General features: G+C 41.0%; 1 protein-coding gene across 2 annotated transcripts in view; it reads right to left on the reverse strand.

The window, feature by feature from the left end:
• Window positions 1-25010, reverse strand: part of LOC129816411 (nck-associated protein 5-like) — a 111295-nt gene that overhangs the window by 57677 nt on the left and 28608 nt on the right. For both annotated transcript variants that reach the window (XM_055870869.1, XM_055870868.1), the window contains exons 3-5: window positions 13062-13152; window positions 11161-11322; window positions 2852-2920 (exon numbers count right to left, since the gene is read on the reverse strand). In XM_055870869.1, the coding sequence (XP_055726844.1) occupies window positions 2852-2920; window positions 11161-11322; window positions 13062-13152 (322 nt within the window). The remainder of the gene's footprint in view (window positions 1-2851; window positions 2921-11160; window positions 11323-13061; window positions 13153-25010) is intronic.

The raw sequence follows: 25010 nt of genomic DNA on the forward strand, positions 1-25010 counted from the left end.
ACATGGCATTTCTCGTCCCTGGATTGAGGTATGTTTTCCGAGCCATATCTCTACTGTGTATTGATCTACACAGTCATGCTGTCCGACCCTAGTGCAGCTACCTAACTAGGAGAGTAGTTTGCACATTTGTTACTCCTGGTTTGATACTTTTATCCTCTTTTACACTGTTTCAAAACTGTCTGTTTAAACTGCTGTACTTCTTATAATTAAAACAAGCTTTTTCGTGACAGTCTCAAGTCTTTTCAATAACGTTTTAATGTGAGAGGCCCTCCGTCCTCTTCCTCAAAACTAGATTATTATTTTTCTGTGGATACATTTATTTGACGGTAGCATTGAATATGAATGAAGGTAGCAGAATATAATGAAGGGCTTGAATTTATATAATTGTGCAATTATGTTGTTTATTTTCAGAGATCATTCAACATTTTTGCATTTTCAAGTGTGATGTTGAATGCATTACATATTGCCAACTGTGTGAGCTGGTAGGGGGCAGAGATGCTGTAGAAATGTGATTTAGGATTTAAGATCCTTCCAGAAGATAGTGGTCCTTTTGGAGGGCACTTTGAAAGGTGATGAGTTGCTACTAATGACAAAGATGAGCTGGTTAAGAGTTGCGTAAGAGTGACCACTAATTCACAGCTATCACATGGCATAATTGTATCTAATGAGTTACGCTAACCTTAAGTAACACTCATAAGAGCTGAAGCTGTCAAATCTACCATTCCAGTGTTTTAATTGCTAAATTGTATTTACTTCGCCACCATGGCCTATTTATTGCCTTTACCTCCCTTATCTCACCACAGTTGGTGACCACAGTTGCTCACATTGTATATAGACTTATTTTTCTTCTGTATTATTGACTGTATGTATGTTTTACTCCATGTGTAACTCTGTGTTGTTGTATGTGTCGAACTGCTTTGCTTTATCTTGGCCAGGTCGCAGTTGTAAATGAGAACTTGTTCTCAACTTGCCTACCTGGTTAAATAAAGGTGAAATAAAATAAAAGAGGATAGGAGGAAGGCTGGAAATTGATATACAGCAGTAATCTGTAAGCAGAAATTTGAACACAGACAGATTATTCTTTGTCTGAAAGACAATTGCGCCTCCCCCAAACATACCATGCTGGCTCAGATCATTTCTTTCACATTGTCCATTTCAGCAGATCCTGAAACTATGGTAGATGAGTACCCGGGCTAGCGCAGACAGAATACAGCAGGGATCATCAACTAGATTTAGTCGCAGGTCTAATTTTTTATTGAGCGGATGGTCTGGGGGCTGGAACATAATTAAGCAATAAGGCCCGAGGGGGTGTGGTATCAGGCCAATATACCACGGCTAAGGGCTGTTCTTATTCACGAAGCAACGCAGAGAGCCTGGATACAGCCCTTAGCCATGGTATATTGCAAATATACCACAACCCCCTGAAGTGCCTTTTTGCTATTATAAAAGTAATTAGATCAGTAAAAATACATGTTTTGTCATACCCGTGGTATACCACGGCTGTCAGCCAATCAACATTCAGGGTTCGACCCACCCAGTTTATAATAACAAATAATTTGTCGACTGCAAATTGACTCCAAGAAGCAAATCGATATGATTGACTAAAACATAACTTTCAACCATTGCTTATATTTTTATACAATCACGTGTCTCTTTATTATACGTGGGAATAGTAGGGAACAGATATCTTACATTAAAATCACTTGGAGCTCATTCCCTTGTGTCCAACAAAGATAGAAAATATATGCACATACAGTGCATTCGCAAAGTATTCAGACCGCTTGACTTTTCCACATTTTGTTAGGTTACAGCCTTATTCTAAAATTGATTGAATCGTTTTTCTCCCCTTATCAATCTAGACACAATACCCCATGATGACAAAGCAAAAACTAGGTTTTAGAAATGTTTGCAAATGTATTCAAATTAAACAGAAAAATCACATTTACAAAGGTATTCAGACCCTTTACGCAGCACTTTGTTGAAGCACCTTTGGCAGCGATTACAGCCTCGAGTCTTCTTGGGTATGAAAAATAACAAGCTTGACACACCTGTATTTGGGGAGTTTCTCCCATTCTTCTCTGCAGATCCTCTCACGCTTTGTCAGGTTGGAGGGGGAGCGTTGCTGCACAGCTATTTTCAGGTCTCTACAGAGATGTTCGATCAGATTCAAATCTGAGATTTGGCTGGGCCACTCAAGGACATTCAGAGACTTGTCCTGAAGCCACTCCAGCGTCGTCCGGGTTAGGATTTGGCCGGGGTAAGCCGTCATTGTAAATAAGAATTTGTTCTTAACTGACTTGCCTAGGTTAAATAAACAAATAAATATAGCTATCATGACAACTCTGATGTCATCATGACACAAAGCACCCTGAGAGATTGCCTGGGTTTGGAACATTCGTTTTGATGGGCTTTTTTTGGCAGAGTGAATTACTCTCACTACAGTTGTGTTGAAACATTTTGTCTTCTACCTGAATACTTAAAATTCAAGAGGGCAACGATTGCCATGGTAACTGCCTCATTAAGGAAGCCTCTTCAAAAATGGAGAGGGAGATGGAGAGACAATCAGCCCATTGTAATGGAGGAGAGGAGGAAAGGAGCACACTCAACCCACACTAGCTCACTCCTGGCCAGTCTCTGAGTAGGAGGAGAGGTCTCATCCCTTAGAACTCCCATGCTTAACTCTCATTAGATTCAAACCCTGTATAACAACGCTCTATACTTTGTGGATGTTTCTGTAAGGAAACTACAGGAATTCCTAGTCCTTTCCAGACCTTATCAAGGATTTCAGCTTAGAGTAAACCAAGTGAGCTGTGTGTCTGTGAGAGATAGAGAGAGAGAAATACACACTCACCTCATCCAGACAACGTTCATACTGCTTCCTCTGGTTGTCGTTCTCCATCGTCAAGGCAGAGTTCTCCGCCTGTAACAGCAAACACCTCCAGATGAACTGAATATATACACAAAAAACACCTTCACATGTGTCCATAAATCTCTGAACAATTCCAGTCTTCCAGATAAAGATACCACATGTATACAACATATACACATCGTCTCTTGACTGAGCTGAAGGTAACCCCGGTGCTTCTTAAGATGGTCATGCCATGAGATTTTACTTCTAACCAAATTAATTAGAGCAAGCCTTTCATCTCATTAACTGTCCATAACATATACTAACAGAATTCTGACCAGAGTTACATGCCCGTAACTTAGACATTCATGTGAATCTGTGTTGAGGTTAAAAGTTATTGTAAAGCACCCTTATCTCAGTGTTTCTGCTATTGAGTCTCACTACTCCAAGGTCTGTGCAATTCCTCCAGTTCATCTCTATTAAAACATGTCAGCGTCGCCCGGGTTAGGGGAGGGTTTGGCCGGCAGGGCTGTTCTTGTCCCACCGCGCTCTAGCGACTCCTGTGGCGGGCCCGTGCGCAAGGCACGCTGACACGTTCTCCAGGTGTACGGTATTTCCTCCGACACATTGGCGCGGCTGGCTTCCGGGTTAAGCGGGCATTGTGTCAAGAAGCAGTGCGGCTCGGCTGGGTTGTGTTTCGGAGGACGCACGGCTCTCGACCTTCACCTCTCCCGAGTCCGTACGGGAGTTGCAGCGATGGGACAAGACTGCAACTACCAATTGGATACCACAAAATTGTGGTAAAAAAATAATAGAAAAGACAAAGAAAATAAGAGATATTTTTAAATAACCCTTGACACAAATTCAAACGGCTCATTGCTGGCTTTTGGCTGGTAATCCAGGTTGTTTAGTTCTCCAGGTGTGTTCATATGACCTACTGTGTGGAGTTATTGCCTAGCACTGGTTCTGGAATGGTGAATGTCTGAGCAATACTCATTTAAAAAAAATTGGTCATATAAATCACAACAGAAGTGTCTGAAAAGAAGGCAAAGTGCTTCTGAGGAGAAAGAGATCGTAGGACACTGATAGATCATAGGACACTGATTCAGAGGAGTTGGGTTAAATGCGGAAGACACATTTCATTTGAATGCAATCAGTTGTGCAACTGACTAGGTACCCCTTTCCCTTCACTTGGAGTCAAAAAGGCCAACGAAGTCATAGAGCCTATAAGACTATCCCATTTAAAGGTCACGGAAATCCATGTTATGAGCTTGAACTTTAAGAGGTAGGGTATGGGTAAGATATGGGCTGGATGGGGCCTCAATCTGCTATTGATGTAATATCACTTCACCTTTCCAAATGAGTCTTATTGATTTACAAGCTGTACTCATTTGCCGATCATTCCACTACTTTCTAGCGTTATCCAGGCCCCACTCCTCAGCAAGCAAATGTGAAACAAATGACTTTTTTGGTTGAGGTTGTGAAGAGAATCAAATGAGAGGCTTCTCCAGACAGTGAGCACAGTGGGCTGGATCTGTGTTCATTTGTTTATTGACTCACGATCCTATGCAGCAAATTGCTCATTGCACATCACACATGCTCCCAAGTGTGCCTTCACGGCTGGAAAACTGGGAAAGTACTTTGAAATTAAATGGGAAAACATGTCAGGTCAATGAGTTTGTCTAAAAGTGTAATTACATGTATAATTTAAAGGGATAGCATCCACCATGAAAATATGAGTCTGAAAATATCCAATAGGCTCTACAGAGGCAGACACGTTAATCAATGTAATTCAAGAAGCCAGTTTATCTAATGGCATTACTAAAGAAGTCAAGGTCATGATTGCATGCTAAACGGAATTTGGATATCGTCCTCCATGGAGATGTCCTCAATTCCAGATGAATTTCATGATAACAAAATGAAAACTATGAAGGCTATTGCTGTTAGATGACAATGTTTGCATTAATCCAGTCTAATTCATGGATGGATATAATAGTCCATTACTCCTGCTGATCCCTTGATCATCAATATATCTGATTGGGGTGTAGGCCTAAATCACAGTCACACAGGGTGGGGCACAGTTATGAAATCCTTTCTGTATGAACTGGTAAAGCAAAGGTAGACAAAAATGTATGTCGTACTCCTATTTCTGTTTTATGTGGTGCATGAATCCCTAACTTTTCCTGGTTCATTAAAAAGACTGGTAAAATTGTATTAGTCAGAGCATCACTATTCCACATCTATGTTTTTTATTTTATTTTTTTATTTAACCTTTATTTAACCAGGTAGGCAAATTGAGAACACGTTCTCATTTACAATTGCGACCTGGCCAAGATAAAGCAAAGCAGTTCGACACATACAACAACACATAGTTACACATGGAGTAAAAACAAACATATAGTCAATAATACAGTGAAAAAAAATAAAAATAAGTCTATATACAATGTGAGCAAGTGAGGTGAGATAAGGGAGGTGAAGGCAAACAGATATATGTATAAATAAATAAAAATATAAAAAGGCCATGGAGGCGAAGTGAGTACAACACAGCAAGTAAAAAAAAAATTTTTTTTTTAAAAAAAAAACACTGGAATGGTTGGTTTGCATTGGAAGAAAGTGCAAAGTAGAGACATAAATAATGGGGTGCAAAGGAGCAAAATAAATTAATAAATAAATACAGTAGGTAAAGAGGTAGTTGTTTGGGCTAAATTGTAGATGGGTTATGTACAGGTGCAGTAATCTATGAGCTGCTCTGACAGCTGGTGCTTAAAGCTAGTGAGGGAGATAGGTGTTTCCAGTTTCAGAGATTTTTGTAGTTCGTTCCAGTCATTGGCAGCAGAGAACTGGAAGGAGAGGCGTCCAAAGGAAGAATTGGTTTTGGGGGTGACTAGAGAGATATACCTGCTGGAGCGCGTGCTACAGGTAGGTGCTGCTATGGTGACCAGCGAGCTGAGATAAGGGGGGACTTTACCTAGCAGGGTCTTGTAGATGACCTGGAACCAGTGGGTTTGGCAACGAGTATGAAGCGAGGGCCAGCCAACGAGAGTGTACAGGTCGCAGTGGTGGGTAGTATATGGGGCTTTGGTGACAAAACGGATGGCACTGTGATAGACTGCATCCAATTTATTGAGTAGGGTTTTGGAGGCTATTTTGTAAATGACATCACCGAAGTCGAGGATTGGTAGGATGGTCAGTTTTACAAGGGTATGTTTGGCAGCATGAGTAAAGGATGCTTTGTTGCGGAATAGGAAGCCAATTCTAGATTTGACTTTGGATTGGAGATGTTTGATGTGGGTCTGGAAGGAGAGTTTACAGTCTAACCAGACACCTAGGTATTTGTAGTTGTCCACATATTCTAAGTCAGAGCCGTCCAAAGTAGTGATGTTGGACAGGCGGGCAGGAGCAGGCAGCGATCGGTTGAAGAGCATGCATTTGGTTTTACTTGTGTTTAAGAGCAGTTGGAGGCCACGGAAGGAGAGTTGTATGGCATTGAAGCTCGCCTGGAGGGTTGTTAACACAGTGTCAAAAGAAGGGCCAGAAGTATACAGAATAGTGTCGTCTGCGTAGAGGTGGATCAGAGAATCACCAGCAGCAAAAGCGACATCATTGATGTAAACAGAGAAGAGAGTCGGTCCAAGAATTGAACCCTGTGGCACCCCCATAGAGACTGCCAGAGGCCCGGACAACAGACCCTCCGATTTGACACACTGAACTCTATCAGAGAAGTAGTTGGTGAACCAGGCGAGGCAATCATTAGAGAAACCAAGGCTGTCGAGTCTGCCAATGAGGATGTGGTGATTGACAGAGTCAAAAGCCTTGGCCGGGTCAATGAATACGGCTGCACAGTATTGTTTCCTATCGATGGCGGTTACGATATCGTTTATGACCTTGAGCGTGGCTGAGGTGCACCCATGACCAGCTCTGAAACCAGATTGCATAGCGGAGAAGGTGTGGTGTGATTCGAAATGGTCGGTAATCTGTTTGTTGACTTGGCTTTCGAAGACCTTAGAAAGGCAGGGTAGGATAGATATAGGTCTGTAGCAGTTAGGGTCAAGGGTGTCCCCCCCTTTAAAGAGGGGGATAACCGCAGCTGCTTTCCAATCTTTGGGGATCTCAGACGACACGAAAGAGAGGTTGAAGAGGCTAGTGATAGGGGTGGCAACAATTTCAGCAGATAGTTTTAGAAAGAAAGGGTCCAGATTATCTAGCCCGGCTGATTTGTAAGGGTCCAGATTTTGCAGCTCATTAAGAACATCAGCTGACTGTATTTGGGAGAAAGAGAAATGGGGAAGGCTTGGGCGAGTAGCAGAGGGGAGGGCAGTGCTGTTGTCCGGGGTAGGGGTAGCCAGGTGGAAAGCATGGCCAGCCGTAGAAAAATGCTTATTGAAATTCTCAATTATAGTGGATTTGTCGGTGGTGACAGTGTTTCCTATCTTCAGAGCGGTTGGAAGCTGGGAGGAGGTGTTCTTATTCTCCATGGACTTTACGGTGTCCCAGAACTTTTTTGAATTTGTGTTGCAGGAAGCAAATTTCTGCTTGAAAAAGCTAGCCTTGGCTGTTCTAACTGCCTGTGTATATTGGTTTCTGGCTTCCCTGAAAAGTTGCATATCACGGGGGCTGTTCGATGCTAATGCAGAACGCCATAGGATGTTTTTCTGTTGGTTAAGGGCAGTCAGGTCAGGAGAGAACCAAGGGCTATATCTGTTCCTGGTTCTAAATTTCTTGAATGGGGCATGCTTATTCAAGATGGTGAGGAAGGCATTTTTTAAAAATGACCAGGCATCCTCTACTGACGGGATGAGATCAATATCCTTCCAGGATACCCCGGCCAGGTCGATTAGGAAGGCCTGCTCGCTGAAGTGTTTCAGGGAGCGTTTGACAGTGATGAGTGGAGGTCGTTTGACCGCTGACCCATTACGGATGCAGGCAATGAGGCAGTGATCGCTGAGATCTTGGTTGAAAACAGCAGAGGTGTATTTGGAGGGCAAGTTTGTTAGGATGATATCTATGAGGGTACCCGTGTTTACGGAATTGGGGTGGTACCTGGTAGGTTCATTGATAATTTGTGTGAGATTGAGGGCATCAAGCTTAGATTGTAGGGTGGCTGGGGTGTTGAGCATGTTCAAATTTAGGTCACCTAGCAGCACGAGCTCTGAAGATAGATGGGGGGCAATCAGTTCACATATAGTGTCCAGAACACAGCTGGGGGCAGAGGGTGGTCTATAGCAGGAGGCAACGGTGAGAGACTTGTTTTTAGAGAGGTGGATTTTTAAAAGTAGAAGTTCAAATTGTTTGGGAACAGACCTGGATAGTATAACAGAACTCTGCAGGCAGTCTTTGCAGTAGATTGCAACACCGCCCCCTTTGGCCGTTCTATCTTGTCTGAAAATATTGTAATTGGGGATAAAAATGTCTGAATTTTTGGTGGTCTTTCTAAGCCAGGATTCAGACACGGCTAAAACATCCGGGTTGGTAGAGTGTGCTAAAGCAGTGAACAAAACAAACTTAGGGAGGAGGCTTCTAATGTTAACATGCATGAAGCCAAGGCTATTACGGTTACAGAAGTCATCAAAAGAGAGCGCCTGGGGAATAGGAGTGGAGCCAGGTACTGCAGGGCCTGGATTCACCTCTACATCACCAGAGGAACAGAGGAGAAGTAGGATAATGGTACGGCTAAAAGCTATGAGAATTGGTCGCCTAGAGCTACTAGAGCAGAGAGTAAAAGGAAGTTTCTGGGGGCGATAAAATAGTTTAAAGGAATAATGTACAGACAAAGGTATGGTAGGATGTGAATACAGTGGAGGTAAACCTAGGTATTGAGTGATGATGAGAGAGATCTTGTCTCTAGAAACATCATTGAAACCAGGTGATGTCATCGCATATGTGGGTGGTGGAACTGAGAGGTTGGATATGGTATAGAGAGCAGGGCTAGAATCTCTACAGTGAAATAAGCCAATAAACACTAACCAGAACAGCAATGGACAGGGCATATTTACATTAAGGAGAGGCATGCTTAATCGAGTGATCAATAAGGGTCCAGTGAGTAGAGGTTGGTTGGGGTCGTGGCGATCCAGACAGCTGGCCGGGTATATGGCTATCGGTAGCAGCATAGGATGGAGGTCTGTTTGTAGATACCTCGTGCGTTTCCGTCGTTAGGTTCCGTGTAGTGGGGTTTTGTTCAGATAGCAGCCGATAAGACAGCTAACGATTAGCGGGCCTCAGATGAGCGTTCAGGTAACGTCGGGACGGAGGTGCCGGTTGGATAAATCCCTCGGGCAGATAACGTCGGCAGTCAGTCGTGAAGGCCCGGTGGGGTTCCGTATCTGCAGCAGCAACAAAAGAAACGGGTCCGGATGGTGATGGAACTCCTCAGCTGGCTAGCTCCAGCATGATTTGAGTTTGCTCCGGGGTCGACGTAAGCCAATAGTCACACGGTATGCAGCTAGCTAGCTGCGAAATCAAGGTGCAAGTGTCCAGAGCCTGCGGTTGGAATCCGGGGAAACTGAGAGAAAAAAAGTCCCGGAATGCTCCGGTCCGAGTCGCGTTGCACAAAAGTGCCGGTAGATTATCGAGCTAAAGGAATAGCTGATGACCGCAAAACGTGGGCAGCTGAAACACCAACGCTAGCCAGCAAACCGGCTAATTTCGGGGCAGCTACAGATTAGCTTCTGGCTAGCTATCGGAGTAGCTTCTGGTTAGCTTTCAGGCTAGCTTCTGAATTAGCCCCTGGCTATCTTCCACGATGGGTTTTCAGATTGAGGTAAATAATACTTATTGTAATTGGTGAAGCGGGTTGCAGGAAAGCTTTTGCAGGAAAGCTTTTGTAGTTGAGTTCTTGGATAATAAAATAAATAAAAGATATGTGAAGAAAAGGTGTAAATATATATATATACAGGACACGACACGACAATACGGAAAAAAGACGTCTGAACTGCTAAGCCACCTTGGAGCACAGTATTTCAGGGGAATAAATTATCACTATTACTGATCTGGGATCTGCAGACAGATGGTAAGTTCTATTTGCTTCTGTAGAGCAGGTGTGATTAAGGAATACTATCACAGGATCATGGGCATGGAATCATTTCTGGGTAACAATTAAGTACCATACTGTGATTGTTTTCAATTAAAATTGTCATAAAGAAGAATTTAAAAAACATCTTATCAAATAGCAATTTCTCAAGCATTTTTGCTGAGACTGTCTGGGAGTGTTTTCAGGTTTGGAACTCTCTTTCTTATTGGTCTATTAGCCAATGTACTGCCTGGTGATGACACCAGGCAGGCCACAACTCCATCCCACCACAACAGGCTTAAATTTCATGCACTTTTTTCAAACAGCTCTTACACTAAAAGGGCATTACCATAATGCTTTGAATTTCAAAGTATTATTCCAACTTGTTTTTGACTGTACTGGGCCATCAACTACCTTGTCAGTGATTGAATTATCACACACAGGATATGACCTTGTACTGTCAAGTCAGACCCAGTCTTCTCTGCGTGAATCAGGGCCAGATTACAGATTACTGAAGAAGTATGCAGGGACTCCGGAAGTCGGTGTCCCAGGTCCCCAAATGCACCTTTTTCTCAGGTCTTTTTACATATAAATTACTTAAATGGACAGAATTAATAGAGTAGAAAATAATAATTGTCATCTTATTTTTTCACCAAGCTTCTGTCTGCTTTAACCTGGAACTATGTATTCAATGAGCTCTTAGCTCATAATGGAATCAGTCATGATTGACGGTCTAAGGAATGATACCTGGCAGCTATAACAGACAGAATTACTGTGTATAGTTTTCAAAGTGTTTCTATCCGCTTTAGTACAATGCACGATGCAATATCGTATCCTCATACAATTCTGAAGAATTTAAAAAGTTATCTTTGTGGGCCATATTTAGACTAAAGATACAAGCAGGGGCAGGCTTTTGCTCCAGCCAAGCAGTAACACACCTAATTCAACTAACCATAGCAGGACCTATTGGCATTGATTAGCAGAATCAAGTGTTTCTGCTTGGTGGGAGAGAAAGCCTCCAAGATTGTCCGTCCCTGACCTACATACAAGTAACATCATTGTGACTGGCACTGTATTTACTTTTCATTTATGCTTAAATCATGATCTTAATGATATAATACAAATGAAGCATGTGCCAATGTGAGTGAGCTTCAAATTCCTGACCAACTTTGATTATAACCAAGTATATAGTATTACAGCAAAAAAATAAACCATGGTAATTCACCCTATGAAGTCATTCTTATCCATAATTGAGGATGGAGAGAGGTACTAAGTGGAGAAGAGACCCTACCGTGCCTGAGCTTACCTCCAGGGCCCGTAGTCGCTCTAGAAGGGGCTTGGCCTCGTGGGAGTCCTCCTCATGTCTGCTACGGCTGGCTCCTGGAGAGTTGGTCCTCCTCTCTATCAACGGGGGTGTTGGGCCCTCCAGACTGTTCTGCTGTTTCCACATCTCCTCCAGGAGTTTGTTCTAAACCATTGAAAGAGGGGTTGGAGAGAAACAGAGCTGTTGAAAGAGTTGCATTGCCTATTGGAACTAACTGGGTATGTGCCTCGTCAATTTTCTCCAACCTACAAGATACACATAGTATTAATGGAAAGATCTTGAATTTGGCCATCATTTGTGGATTTTATTTAATCATATACAGTAGGTGAACTGCTATTCTGGATTTGCAGTTTGCTGTATAGGGATGTAGCTACAAGCACTGTGCAGGAGTGTAAAATTAAGACTTCCAATTCGTTGTATTTTGACTCCTTCCAAGAAAATCAATCACAGGATTTGTTTGATGTTATATTTTATATTCTGTAGCTGCCTCTTCCCAATTAAAGTTAGTTTGATAGCCACCACTAATACTGTAGATTACTTCTTATTTTTCTGGCTGCTCATTTGACTGGTTTTCCACCTTAACTCATATGGGTGTCTTTGGTTGATCCCCCAATATTTATTGATTGAACCATAGAGATCATTTATCCCAATTTTTCTAACATTATGAAAATGGGACCTCAGATGTTACAAAAACATCAGCATTTGCGAAAGTCTCCTTCCTTGCACCAATCCATGAAGTCTTGTGAACTGCTGTTTAAAAATGCATTGTGAATTATGAGGCTTATTTGCATTTGTAATACGCTTCGTTGGTTTTTATGTCAAGCACTTTTACCCTCGCTACCTACACCAATCAATTGCATCTCACAAGTGCTAAAGGTGAGGACTAATCAAAAAGATAGAGGCATGTGGGTGCATAGTGTGCCGTCTAGTCTACAAAATGTCACGGCCTCAAATCGATTTAGTGTTCATCACATTGATACTTTCTCAGAACCAAGCAACCATCCAGTAGACAATTAGTAAGGCCTCCAGGCAAGCATAGTTGGCTCATAATGACTTGCAGTGTAGTAATGAAATTCAGTGTAGTCCTCTGTGGCTCAGTTGGTAGAGCATGGTGCTTGCACCGGCAGGATGGTGGGTTCATTTCCCACTGGGGACCCGTATGAAAAAGTATAACAATGCGTGCATTCTCACTACTGTAAGTTGCTCTGGATAAAAGTGTCTGCTAAAATGTATAATGTAAATGTTTTACATAATCGTGCACTATATTGGCACCACTTTCCCATTAATCCTGATTAAGAATATGTTACAGGTACTTAAAACCTGAATATTTGCTGAAGACCTCACATTGGGTTAATCTTACACAGATGTCATGGTAAAATGTCACCGCATTGTATTTTAACGAACCTGGCCTTTTGAACCAGCCCTCGCCAGCTTGTTAACTCCTTTGGGACTGTGGTTAGCATACTCGCCTTGGGGCCAGGTGACCAAGGTTCAAATATCACCAGTGGTGGTACTTGCTCCTGGTGGTAGCTGCATTAGTGTCAGCATGTATGACTGGCCTAAGATGTTGTATGACAGTCGTCAGGAGATTTGACAGCATCTAACCTAAGGGTTGCCACTCATCCCTCTGGCTCTTCTGGATGCCCTATCACCATGCTACTGTGTACAGTACAACATTTCAGGGGATTGCCAATGATTGGACATTTCAGAAAGTTATACGATTTTATTTTTTATGGATTGTTCACAGCCTTTAATCTAACACTGTTTATAAAGGAACCTGTAGGGTGATTTATCAAGGGTTTCATACTTGTATAATAAAATATTTGGTTAATTTAATAAAATAAACAGAAAGCAAGTAAGAACAAATATGGTCAATGTTCTACCTTGTAGGCTTTCATAAGGTCCAGTGGATCCACGCTGGGGCCCTCCAGTGTGTCCTGGTTCTGTAGCAGGCTCCTCACAGTCTCCTCCATACTGCAGGCACACAGAGTATTGGGACCAATCAGAACATAGACCATGCAATAAACAAGGCTGTTTTACAACAGGGCATGCAACAGAAAATGATTAGTCCATCTGTTTCAGTCAGTTTTCATTCTGTTTGGTGCCTAATGAACACAACCCAGGTTCCAATATGGGATCAATAGGCTAGTTTGGGTATTTTTCTGGATCAAAAAGGGGATTAGGTGGTGGGCATGGCAGGGGGTGTGGCAATGGGAGCTATCGACCCGTCGACGAGACTGAATTTCTTTACTTCCCCCCCATCTTGCCAGTTTAGAGACATTTTTGAATTTTGTGGCCAATTTTCTGACATTCCAACATTTTCTCCATGGAGCTGAGAGACATTTTTACAATTTAAAGCTAATTTCCTTCAATTATACACATTGTGCCATGGAGCTGAGAGAACATTTTGCAGTTTTAAAATGAATTTTATGTAATTCTATGCATTCTGCCATGGCTAATGATGTGTTCTTCTGCTCAAACACAGGGATGGACTTAAGCTGCCCGCTAGCCGGTGGCTAGTACTTTTCAGACAAGGCTAGTTGTAAATGTGGTAAACTAGCCTGCCTGCTACTGAAATGTTGTATTTTCAAATATCTCATGGAACATATTTTGGACCAGGGCTGGTAAAATATTGCAGTCTACTAGCCCAGCTGGCCAGTGCCCAAAAACAAAAATGACATTCATACTCAAAGATTATAACAAAATCAATACTGCTAAATTCATTGTTTTTGGAATTTTCAATTCTCCCTGACTGTCTAGCTTGATGATTGTTGGTTCTCAAAGATGAGAAAAATACACTCAGTGGTCAGTTTATTAGGTACAACACCCTGTGGCCGTGGCTTGCTTTATGAAGCAGGCAGATAGGTATCAAGGCATTCAGTTAGTGTTCGATTGAATGTTAGAACGGGCAAAACAAGTGTCCTAGATAACTTTGAACTTGGTATGATCATTAGTGCCAGGCGCGCCGGTTCCAGTATTTAAGAGAAGAAAAACTCCTAGGCTTTTCAAGCACAACAGTGTCTAAGGTTTACCGAGAATGGTGCAACAAACAAAAACATTCAGTCAGCGGAAGTCCTGTGGGCGAAAACAGCTTGTTAATGAGAGATCGAAGGAGAATGGAAAGAATCGTGCAAGCTAACAGCCCGGGCCACAAACAGGCAAATAACGGAACAGTACAGCTGTGGTGTGCAGTATGACATCTCGGAAATCACAGATGGGCTATTGCAGCAGAAAACCACATCGGATTCCACTCGTATCAGCTGAAAACAAGAAGAAACGGATGAAGTAGGCACCAAAACTGAAATATTGAGGAGAATAAAAACATTGCATGGTCTGACGAATACCGATTCCTTTTGCGTCATGCTGATGGCAGAGTCGGGATTTGGCGTAAGCAGCATGAGTCCATGACCCCATCCTGCCTGGTGTCAACACTACAGGCTGGTAATTTTAGTGTAAGCGTGTGGGGAACATTTTTCTGGCACACGTTAGGTCCGTTGATACCAATTGAGCAATAATTCCATGCCACAAAGACCTAAGGCTGTTCTGGGGGAAATGGTGGGTCTGACCGGTACTAGAGAAACTGGCAACTAAGTTTACATAGGTATTTTAACTTTTCTATGTACATGTATACAGTACCAGTCAAAAGTTTGGACACACCTACTCATTCAAGGGTTTTTCTTTATTTTTTACTGTTTTCTACATTGTACAATAATAGTGAAGACATCAAAACTATGAAATTACACATATGGAATTATGTAGTAACCAAAAAAGTGTTAAATAAATCAAAACATATTTGAGATTCTTCAAAGTAGCCACCTTGATGACAGCTTTGCACACTCTTGGCATTCTCTCAATCACCTTCATGAGGAATACTTTTTTAACAGTTTTGAAGGTGTTCCCACATTTGCTGAGCACTTGTTGGTTTCTTTTCCTTCACTCTGCGGTCCAACTCATCCCAAACCATCTCAATTGGGTTGAGGTCGGGTGAATGTGGATATCAGGTCATCTGATGCAGCACTTCATCACTCTCCTTCTTGGTCAAATAGCCCTTACACAGCCTGGAGGTGTTTTTTGGGGTCATTGTCCTGTTGAAAAACAAATGATAGTCCCATTAAGTGCAAACCAGATGGGATGGTGTATTGCTGCAGAATGCTGTGGTAGCCATTCTGTGTGCCTTGAATTTTAAATAAATCACAGACAGTGTCACCAGCAAAGCATGCCCAAACCATCACACCTCCAAGCTTCACGGTGGGAACCACACATGCAGAGTTAATCAGTTCACCTACTCTGCATCTCACAAAGACACGGCAGTTGGAACCAAAAAACCTAAATTTGGACTCATGAGATGAAAGGTCACATTTCCACCGGTCTAATGTCCATTGCTTGTGTTTCTTGGTACAAGCAAGTCGTCTCTTCATATTGGTGTCCTTTAGTAGTAGTTTCTTTGCAGCAATTTGACCATGAAGGCCTGATTTCAAGCAGTCTCCTCTGAACAGTTGATGTGTCTGTTAGTTGAACTCGGTGAAGCATTTATTTGGGCTGCAATCTGAGGTGCAGTTAACTCTAATGAACTTCTTCTCTGCAGCAGAGGTAGCTCTGGGTCTTCCTTTCCTGTGGCGGTCCTCATGAGAGACAGTTTTATAATAGTTCAAAGTTCTTGAAATGTTCCGCATTGACTGACCTTCATGTCTCAAGGTAATGATGTACTGTCGTTTCTCTTTGCTTATTTGAGCTGTTTTTGCCATAATTTGGACTTGGACTTTTACCAAATAGGGCTATCTTCTGTATACCACCCCTACCTTGTCACAACACAACTGATTGGCTGAAATGCATTAAGAAGGAAAGAAATTACACAAATTAACTTTTAAGAAGGCACACCTGTTAATTGAAATGCATTCCAGGTGACTACCTCATGAAGCTGGTTGGGAGAATGCCAAGAGTGTGCAAAGCTGTCATCAAGGCAAAGGGTGGCTACTCAAATAATCTCAAATAAATATAAAATACATTTTATTTATTTACCAGGTAAGTTGACTGAGAACACGTTCTCATTTGCAGCAACGACCTGGGGAATAGTTACAGGGGAGAGGAGGGGGATGAATGAGCCAATTGTAAACTGGGGATTATTAGGTGACCATGATGGTTTGAGGGCCAGATTGGGAATTTAGCCAGGACACCGGGGTTAACACCCCTACTCTTACGATAAGTGCCATGGGATCTTTAATGACCTCAGAGAGTCAGGACACCCGTTTAACGTCCCATCCGAAAGACGGCACCCTACACAGGGCAGTGTCCCCAATCACTGCCCTGGGGCATTGGGATATTTTTTAGACCAGAGGAAAGAGTGCCTCCTACTGGCCCTCCAAAACCACTTCCAGCAGCATCTGGTCTCCCATCCAGGGACTGACCAGGACCAACCCTGCTTAGCTTCAGAAGCAAGCCAGTAGTGGTATGCAGGGTGGTATGCTGCTGGCAATGTTGATTTGTTTAACACTTTTTTTGGTTACTACATGATTCAATATGTGTTATTTCATAGTTTTGATGTCTTCACTCTTATTCTACAATGTAGAAAATATAAATAAAATAAAGAAAGACTATTGATGAGTAGGTGTGTCCAAACTTTTGACTGGTACTGTATATATATAATTTATTTGTATTTACACTATCAATCAAAATTGGTCGCTTAGAAATGTCCTTGTTTTTGAAAGAAAGGCACATATTTTGTCCATTAAAATAACATAAAATTGATCATAAATACAGTGTTGTAAATTACTATTGTAGCTGGAAACGGCCAATTTTTTATGAAATATCTACGTAGGCGTACAGAGGCCCATTATCAGCAACCATCACTCCTGTGGTCAATGGGACGTTGTTTTAGCTAATCCAAGTTTATCATTTTAAAAGGCTAATTGATCATTTAGAAAACCCTTTTGCAATTATGTTAACACAGCTGAAAATTGTAGTCCTGACTAAAGAAGCAATAAAACTGTCCTTCTTTAGACTAGTTGAGTATCTGGAGCATCAGTATTTGTGGGTTCGAATACAGGCCCAAAATGGCCAGAAACAAATAACTTTCTAATGAAACTCATCAGTCTATTCTTGTTCTGAGAAATGAAGGCTATTCCATGTGAGAAATTGCCAAGAAACTGAAGATCTCGTACAACGCTGTATACTACTCCCGTCACAGAACAGCGCAAACTGGCTCTAACCAGAATAGAAAGAGGAGTGGGAGGCCCCGGTACACAACTGAGCAAGAGGACAAGTACATTAGAGTGTCTAGTTTGAGAAACAGACACCTCACAAGTACTCAACTGGCAGCTTCATTAAATAGTACCCGCAAAACACCAGTCTCAACGTCAACAGTGAAGAGGCGACTCTGGGATGCTGGCCTTCTAGGCAGTTGCAAAGAAAAAGCCGTATCTCAGACTGGCCAATAAAAATAAAAGATTAAGATGGGCAAAAGAACACAGACACTGGACAAAGGAAGATCGGGAAAAGGTGTTATGGACAGACAAATCTAAGTTTGAGGTGTTCAGATCACAAAGAAGAACATTCGTGAGATGCAGAAAAAATGAAAAGATGCTAGAGGAGTGCTTGACGCCATCTGTCAAGCATGGTGGAGGCAATGTGATGGTCTGGGGGTGCTTTGGTGGTGGTAAAGTGGGAGATTTGTACAGGGTAAAAGGGATTTTGAAGAAGGGAGGCTATCACTCCATTTTGCAACGCCATGCCACACCCTGTGGACGGCGCATAATTGAAGCCAATTTCCTCCTACAATAGGACAAGGACCCAAAGCACAGCTCCAAACAATGCAAGAACTATTTAGGGAAGAAGCAGTCAGCTGGCCAGCACAGTCACCGGATCTCAACCCTATTGAGCTGTTGTGGGAGCAGCTTGACAGTATGGTACGTAAGAAGTACCCATCAAGCCAATCCAATTTGTGGGAGGTGCTTCAGGAAGCATGGGGTGAAATCTCTTCAGATTACCTCAACAAACTGACAACTAGAATGCCAAAGGCCTGCAAGGCTGTAATTGCTGCAAATGGAGGATTATTTGGGTAAAGCAAAGTTTGAAGAACACAATTATTATTTCAATTAAAAATCATTATTTATAACCTTGTCAACGTCTTGACTATATTTACTATTCATTTTGCACCTCATTTCATGTATGTTTACTTGGTAAACAATGACATTTCTAAGTGACCCCAAACTTTTTAACGGTGCTGTATATTTTTTTACACTGTTTGGACTAAGGTGGCCCAAAGAAAGGCTTAGGTGGCCTGCCCAATGGTTGCAATGGCAGAAACATTCCTGTAGTTTATCAATAGAGGGAGAAATGCATAATAGCACAAGTCATGAGGCTGATATTAGATGCGCTGCAGATCGACAACCAGGATAGTGTGTCAACCATCACAACAAAGTAACACTTTATTCTAAGGGACACATAAGGCATGACTATTTCACAGCAGACTGTGAACACAGCAGCCAGCATGTAAGAATTATGAATGCATAGTGTAACCACATTATCAAAACCTCCTAACTAACAACAAGTAGCCTACAAAGGGGCCATCAATCGCCCATTGTATCCATGCTTTAAATGTCTCTACTGGTGAATGCTTTGCCCATCAGTTAGTAACCTTTGCAAACAACCATCATGCTAGCTGACATTTGTGCTCTTACTCCTCATTAAACTGGCAGATCCTTGTTTACTGATTTATAATTGCTTTCCCTTGGAGCGATGGATGTTTGAGAGACACTGACCGCGTTTCCCAAAACGCCGTACTCAGTGACATTTTGCCCAGTCATTTCCATAGCAACCCTTCTCTGCTTAATGCATGTGGCACGGATATTAGTCCAACCCAGCTAACTGTGACCAGGCCTTTGACAGTCTTGCCAGGCAACACTTTCAGAGAGAGTCTTGGATATTGGAAATTAACCCTGTCACTGACCTGAAACCCACCCAGCAAATGAAAATGAGGAGTGAGGCCACTAACAGTATGCTGGACTAGGAGGAAATTACAAACAAATTCCATGAATTTTAGCTGGAAAGAAATGGGGGATAGAAATAAATAAAACAATAAAGGAAAGTAACGCAATTCATTAATGCAACAATGCTACACAGTTGTAGTTTCATAGTACTTTATCCACATAGATACATTTAATTCAATGTATTTATTAGAGAAAAGTACTAAGAACAACGGATTCACTGTGTGACAGCTTGTGGTTACATAAGCATAGACATTTCTGAGCTGTATCAAAGGTTTACATAATACTGTACTTTACTAAAATCATTTTCACATTGCTCCCTCATTGATTTCTTTCCATGACGTTTAGGCATAACCTCTTCTCAACCCTGCTGAGGGAGTCCCTCTTCTCAGAGCTTGTCTAACCATCATACTGGACCCCCCCCCCCCCCCCCTTTCCCTGCTCTCCATTCACTTGTCACACTGACTGACCTTGACACTCGGGCTAACCTATGGCAGCCTGGTGCTTTGTGTCACAAAGTATCACATTGCTGTTTCATTCACAGATATCACTGTTTCATTCAATGTATTCCATACCAGTCTCACTACATCTCAGCTATGTCTCATTCAGAATATCATTCATATCCCCATCTCAGTGCTTTTCCATTTATCACAGCTTTTTGATTTTTTATTTTTTTTTGGGGTGGATCAGCTTTATTATTGCAAATAGATTGTGGCTTCTATCAATGTAATTGTCTGCATTATTTCCAATCCCACATATATATTTTTTTATAAATATACTGTACCAGTCAAAAGTTTGGACACACCCACTCATTCAAGGGTTTTTCTTTATTTTTACTATTTTCTACATAGTAGAATAATAGTGAAGAAACAGTAAAACTATGAAATAACACATGGAATCATGTAGTAACATAAAAAGTGTTAAACAAATTCGAAATATATTATATATTGGAGATGCTTCAAAGTAACCACCCTTTGCCTTGATGACAGCTTTGCACACTCTTGGCATTCTCTTAACCAGCTTCATGAGGTAGTCACCTGGAATGCATTTAAATTAACAGGTGTGCCTTCTTAAAAGTTAATTTGCAGAATTGATTTCCTTCTTAATGTGTTTGAGCCAATCAGTTGTGTTGTGACAAGGTAGGGTGGTATACAGAAGATAGCCCTATTTGGTAAAAGTCCAAGTCCATATTATGGCAAGAACAGCTCAAATAAGCAAAGAGAAATGACAGTCCATCATTACCATAAGACATGAAGGTCAGTCAATCAGGAACATTTCAAGAACTTTGAAAGTTTCTTCAAGTGTAGTTGCAAAAACCATCAAGCGCTATGATGAAACTGGCTCTCATGAGGACCGCCACAGGAAAAGGAAGACCCAGAGTTTAAGTTCATTTGAGTTACCAGCCTCAGAAATTGCAGCCCAAATAAATGCTTCACAGAGTTCAATTAACATACACATCTCAACATCAACTGTTGAGAGACAGCGTGAATCAGACCTTCATGGTCGAATTGCTGCAAAGAAGCCACTACTGAAGGACACCAATAAGAAAAATAAACTTGCTTGCACCAAGAAATACAAGCAATGGAAATTAGACCGGTGGAAATCTGACCTTTCATCTGATGAGTCCAAATTTGAGATTTTTGATTCCAACCACCGTGTCTTTGTGAGACGCAGAGTAGGTGAACGGACGATCTCTGCATGTGTGGTTCCCATGTGGTTCCCACTCTGCATGTGTGATGATGTGGGGGTTCTTTGCTGGTGACACTGTCTGTGATTTATTTCGAATTCAAGGCACACTTAACCAGCATGGTAACCACAGTATTTTGCAGCGATACACCATCCCATCTGGTTTGCGCTTAGTGGGACTATCATTTCTTTTTCAACAAGACAATGACCAAACACACCTCCATGCTGTGTAATGGCTATTTGACCAAGAAGGAGAGTGATGGAGTGCTGCATCAGATGACCTGGCCTCCACAATCACCTGACCTCAACCCAATTGAGATGGTTTGAGATGAGTTGGACCGCAGAGTGAAGGAAAAGAGTCCAACAAGTGCTCAGCATACATGGAAACTCCTTCAAGACTGTGGGAAAAGCATTCCAGGTGAAGGTGGTTGAGAGAATGCCAAGAGTGTGCAAAGCTGTCATCAAGTTAAAGGGTGGCTACTTCGAAGAATCTCAAATATAAAATATAAAAACTTTTTGGTTTACTACATGATTCCATATGTGTTATTTCATAGTTGTGATGTCCTCACTAATATTGTACAATGTAGAAAAAAAGTAAAAATAAAGAAAAACCCTATAATGAGTAGGTGTGTCCAAACTTTTGACTGATACTGTATATCTTTTTTAGAATATATTTTCCTTTATTTTTCCCGAACCCTATCACCCCTCCCCTAAAGGAGGTAAACTATTGGACAACAACACTTATGCGTCTACTTCCAGCTTATACAGTACATACTATATAGATTTTACAGACACAGTATATTTTACATGAGTTATCTTTTGTTTGTTTTAGTCCCGTCCTTCAGCTACCATCAACCCCTCCCATCTGTCTCTGAAGACCATCCAGTTTTGATTTCTATTTGCCATATATTTTTCAACTGGGCTGTGATGTTTCAGAAAAGTTCTGAACCTTTCTATTTTAATAGTTTCTGTACGTTTTTACATTAAAGATAAATAATATAATAATACTCTTCGCAAATATGTTTATCGATTGACTATGACTTTTCAGATCACCCAGCAGTGTTATTTGTAGAGTTAACTCCAGGTAAATGTTGCAATTCTTCAGCCATTCCTGAACCTGAGACCAAAAACAAGCTTGGACAGTACCAACATATATTATCTAATGATTCGGGTCTCTTCATAGCAAATTCTACAGAGCTGGGATGGTTGTATCCCCGATACATAAAACATTCTATTTGTTGCAAGAATTTTGTATAATAATTTAAATTGAAAAACTAAGATTTGAATCCAGCGTTGTTTTGTGTATCAGTCCATAAATCATGTGCTATGTAATCGATACGTCGAAAATCTCTTCCGAACTATTTAGCAATCTGTATGGCAAATCTGTATTTTTTTTGTCCTTAAATGAAACTAGTATACTTTTTTATTTGTCACAATTTTCTTTTAACCATTTTAGTCTTTAACACAGGGAAGACAGACAGGTTCCTTACTTTTCCCCCCTTCAACTTGCCTCTTCCATTTTTGCAGTAATGCTGCAATTAGTTTGTTGTAATTTTGAGTAGAGCAGACATGTCCATATATTTTTGTTCGCTGCATGTGTGACATAACTCCACCCGTCCTGTTTATGATTTCATTTACAAAGATTATACCCTTTTTAAAACAGTTTTTCCAAAACAATAGTTTATTTGATCAATTAGTGTATTTGAGTTTAACCATAATATTTATTGTAATATTTGTTCTATCTTTACTGGTGGATTAAACTGAAATTGCAACCAATTTTCGATGGCTTGTTTAAAAAATGGTTATATTTTGGAGATTATTTCATTTTCAAATAACCGAAAGTAAAACGTTGTCATCTGAATAAGGGAAAAGGGTCATTATTGAGCATGGGGTGAGCCATTCTTACTTATCTGCTAGAGAACCAGTTCGGATTTAAGTATAGCTTTTGTATGACTGAAGCCTTTAGTGAGTTGTGATGTCTTCACTAATGCTTTAATATTTAATCATTTCTGCCCTCCAAATTCATATTCATTATATAAATAGGCCAGTTTAATTTTGTCTGGCTTACCATTCCAAATAAAATAGAATATGTTTTACTCATATAGACTGAATAAAAATATAAACGCAACATGTAAACAAAGTGTTGGTCCAATGTTTCATGAGCTGAAATAAAATATCACAGATATTTTCCATATGCACAAAAAGCTTATTTATCTCAAAATGTGTGCACAAATTTGTTTACATCCCTGTTAGTGAGCATTTCTCTTTTTCCAATATAATCCATCCACCTGACAGTTGTGGCATATCATTAAACAGTGTGGTCATTACACAGGTGCACCTTGTGCTGGGGACAACAAAACTCCACTCTAAAATGTGCAGTTTTGGCTCAGTGGCTCAGTTTGTAGAGCATAGCACTTGCAACGCCAGGGTTGTGGGTTCGATTCCCACGGGGGACCAGTACCGGAAAAAGTACAAAGATGTATCTACTCGCTACTGTAAGTCGCTCTGGATAAGAGCGTCTGCTAAATGACTACAATGTAAAATGCCACAGATGTCTCAAGTTGAGGCAGGGTGCAATTAGCATGCTGACTGCAGGAATGTACACCAAATACACAAATGTCAATTTCTCTACCATAAACCTCCTGCAACGTCATATTACAGAACTTGGCAGTGTGTCCAACCAACCTCACAACCGCAGACAACGTGTAACCACTCCACCCCAGGACCTCCACATCCGGCTTCTTCAGCTGCAGGATCATCTGAGACCAGTCACCCGAACAGCTGATTAAACTGAGTAGTATTTCTGTCTGTAATAAAGCCCTTTTGTGTGGAACAACTCATTCTGATTGGCTGGGCCTGGCTCCCCAGTGGGTGGGCCTATGCGCTCCCAGGCTCACCCATGGATGTGCCCCTGCCCAGTCATGTGAAATCCATAGATTAGGGCCTAATGAATTTATTTCAATTGACTTATTTCCTTATATGAACAGTAACTTAGCAAAATCGTTGAAATTGTTGCATGTTGAATTTGTATTTTTGTTCAGTATAATTTTAAAAACAAGTCATTAGGTATTGGCAGAGCCATAAGCAAATAGATAAACTGGGACATGACTAAAGAGTTAAATTAGGGTGATTTTTCCACAAATAGCCAGGTATTTTCCTTTCCTTGATAACAATATCTATTTCTGCTAACTTTCTATTAAAATGTATTGTAGTAAAATACTTTTTTTATTTTGGGATATGAATACCAAGTATGTCCACTTCACCATCAGACCATTTTATTGGTAAACTACACGGTAATCTAAACGTTGTATTATTGGTGATCCAATACGTAATATAGTACAGTATAGTACACACCATTTGGTTGTAATTCAGAGAGTTTAGAACAATTATCTAGATCCTCTACGAGGCTTTGGAGGGATCCAAATTGTGGATTGTGGATTTAAAAGACATCTATCATCAGCGTACAATGACACCTTTGTTTTTAAGCCCTGGATTTCTAGCTCCTTGATATTATTGTTCTGATTTTAAAAGCTAACATTTCAATGGCCATAATAAATAGATTTGCCGATAGTGGACAACCTTGTTTTACTCCTCTTGACAGTTCAATATTTTCTGAGAAGTAGCCATTATTTACTTTTTTATATATTTTTATTTCACCTTTATTTAACCAGGTAGGCCAGTTGAGAACAAGTTCTCATTTACAACTGCGACCTGGCCAAGATAAAGCAAAGCAGTGCGACAAAAACAACAACATAGAGTTACACATAAACAAACATACAGTCAATAACACAATAGAAAAATATATGTACAGTGTTTGCAAATGTAAAAGAGTAGGGAGGTAAGGCAATAAATAGGCCATAGAGGCAAAATAATTACAATTTAGCATTAACACTGGAGTGATAGATGTGCAGATGATGATGTGCAAGTAGAGATACTGCGGTGCAAAAGAGCAAGAGGATAAGTAACAATATGGGGATGAGGTAGTTGGGTGTGATATTTACAGATTTGCTGTGTACAGATACAGTGATCAGTATGCTGCTCTGACAGCTGATGCTGAAAGTTAGAGAGGGAGATACAGTGGGGCAAAAAAGTATTTAGTCAGTCCCCAATTGTGCAAGTTCTCCCACTTAAAAAGATGAGAGAGGCCTGTAATTTTCATCATAG

Source organism: Salvelinus fontinalis, chromosome 19, assembly GCF_029448725.1.
Source record: "Salvelinus fontinalis isolate EN_2023a chromosome 19, ASM2944872v1, whole genome shotgun sequence".
In the NCBI taxonomy this organism is placed as follows: Eukaryota; Metazoa; Chordata; class Actinopteri; order Salmoniformes; family Salmonidae; genus Salvelinus; species Salvelinus fontinalis.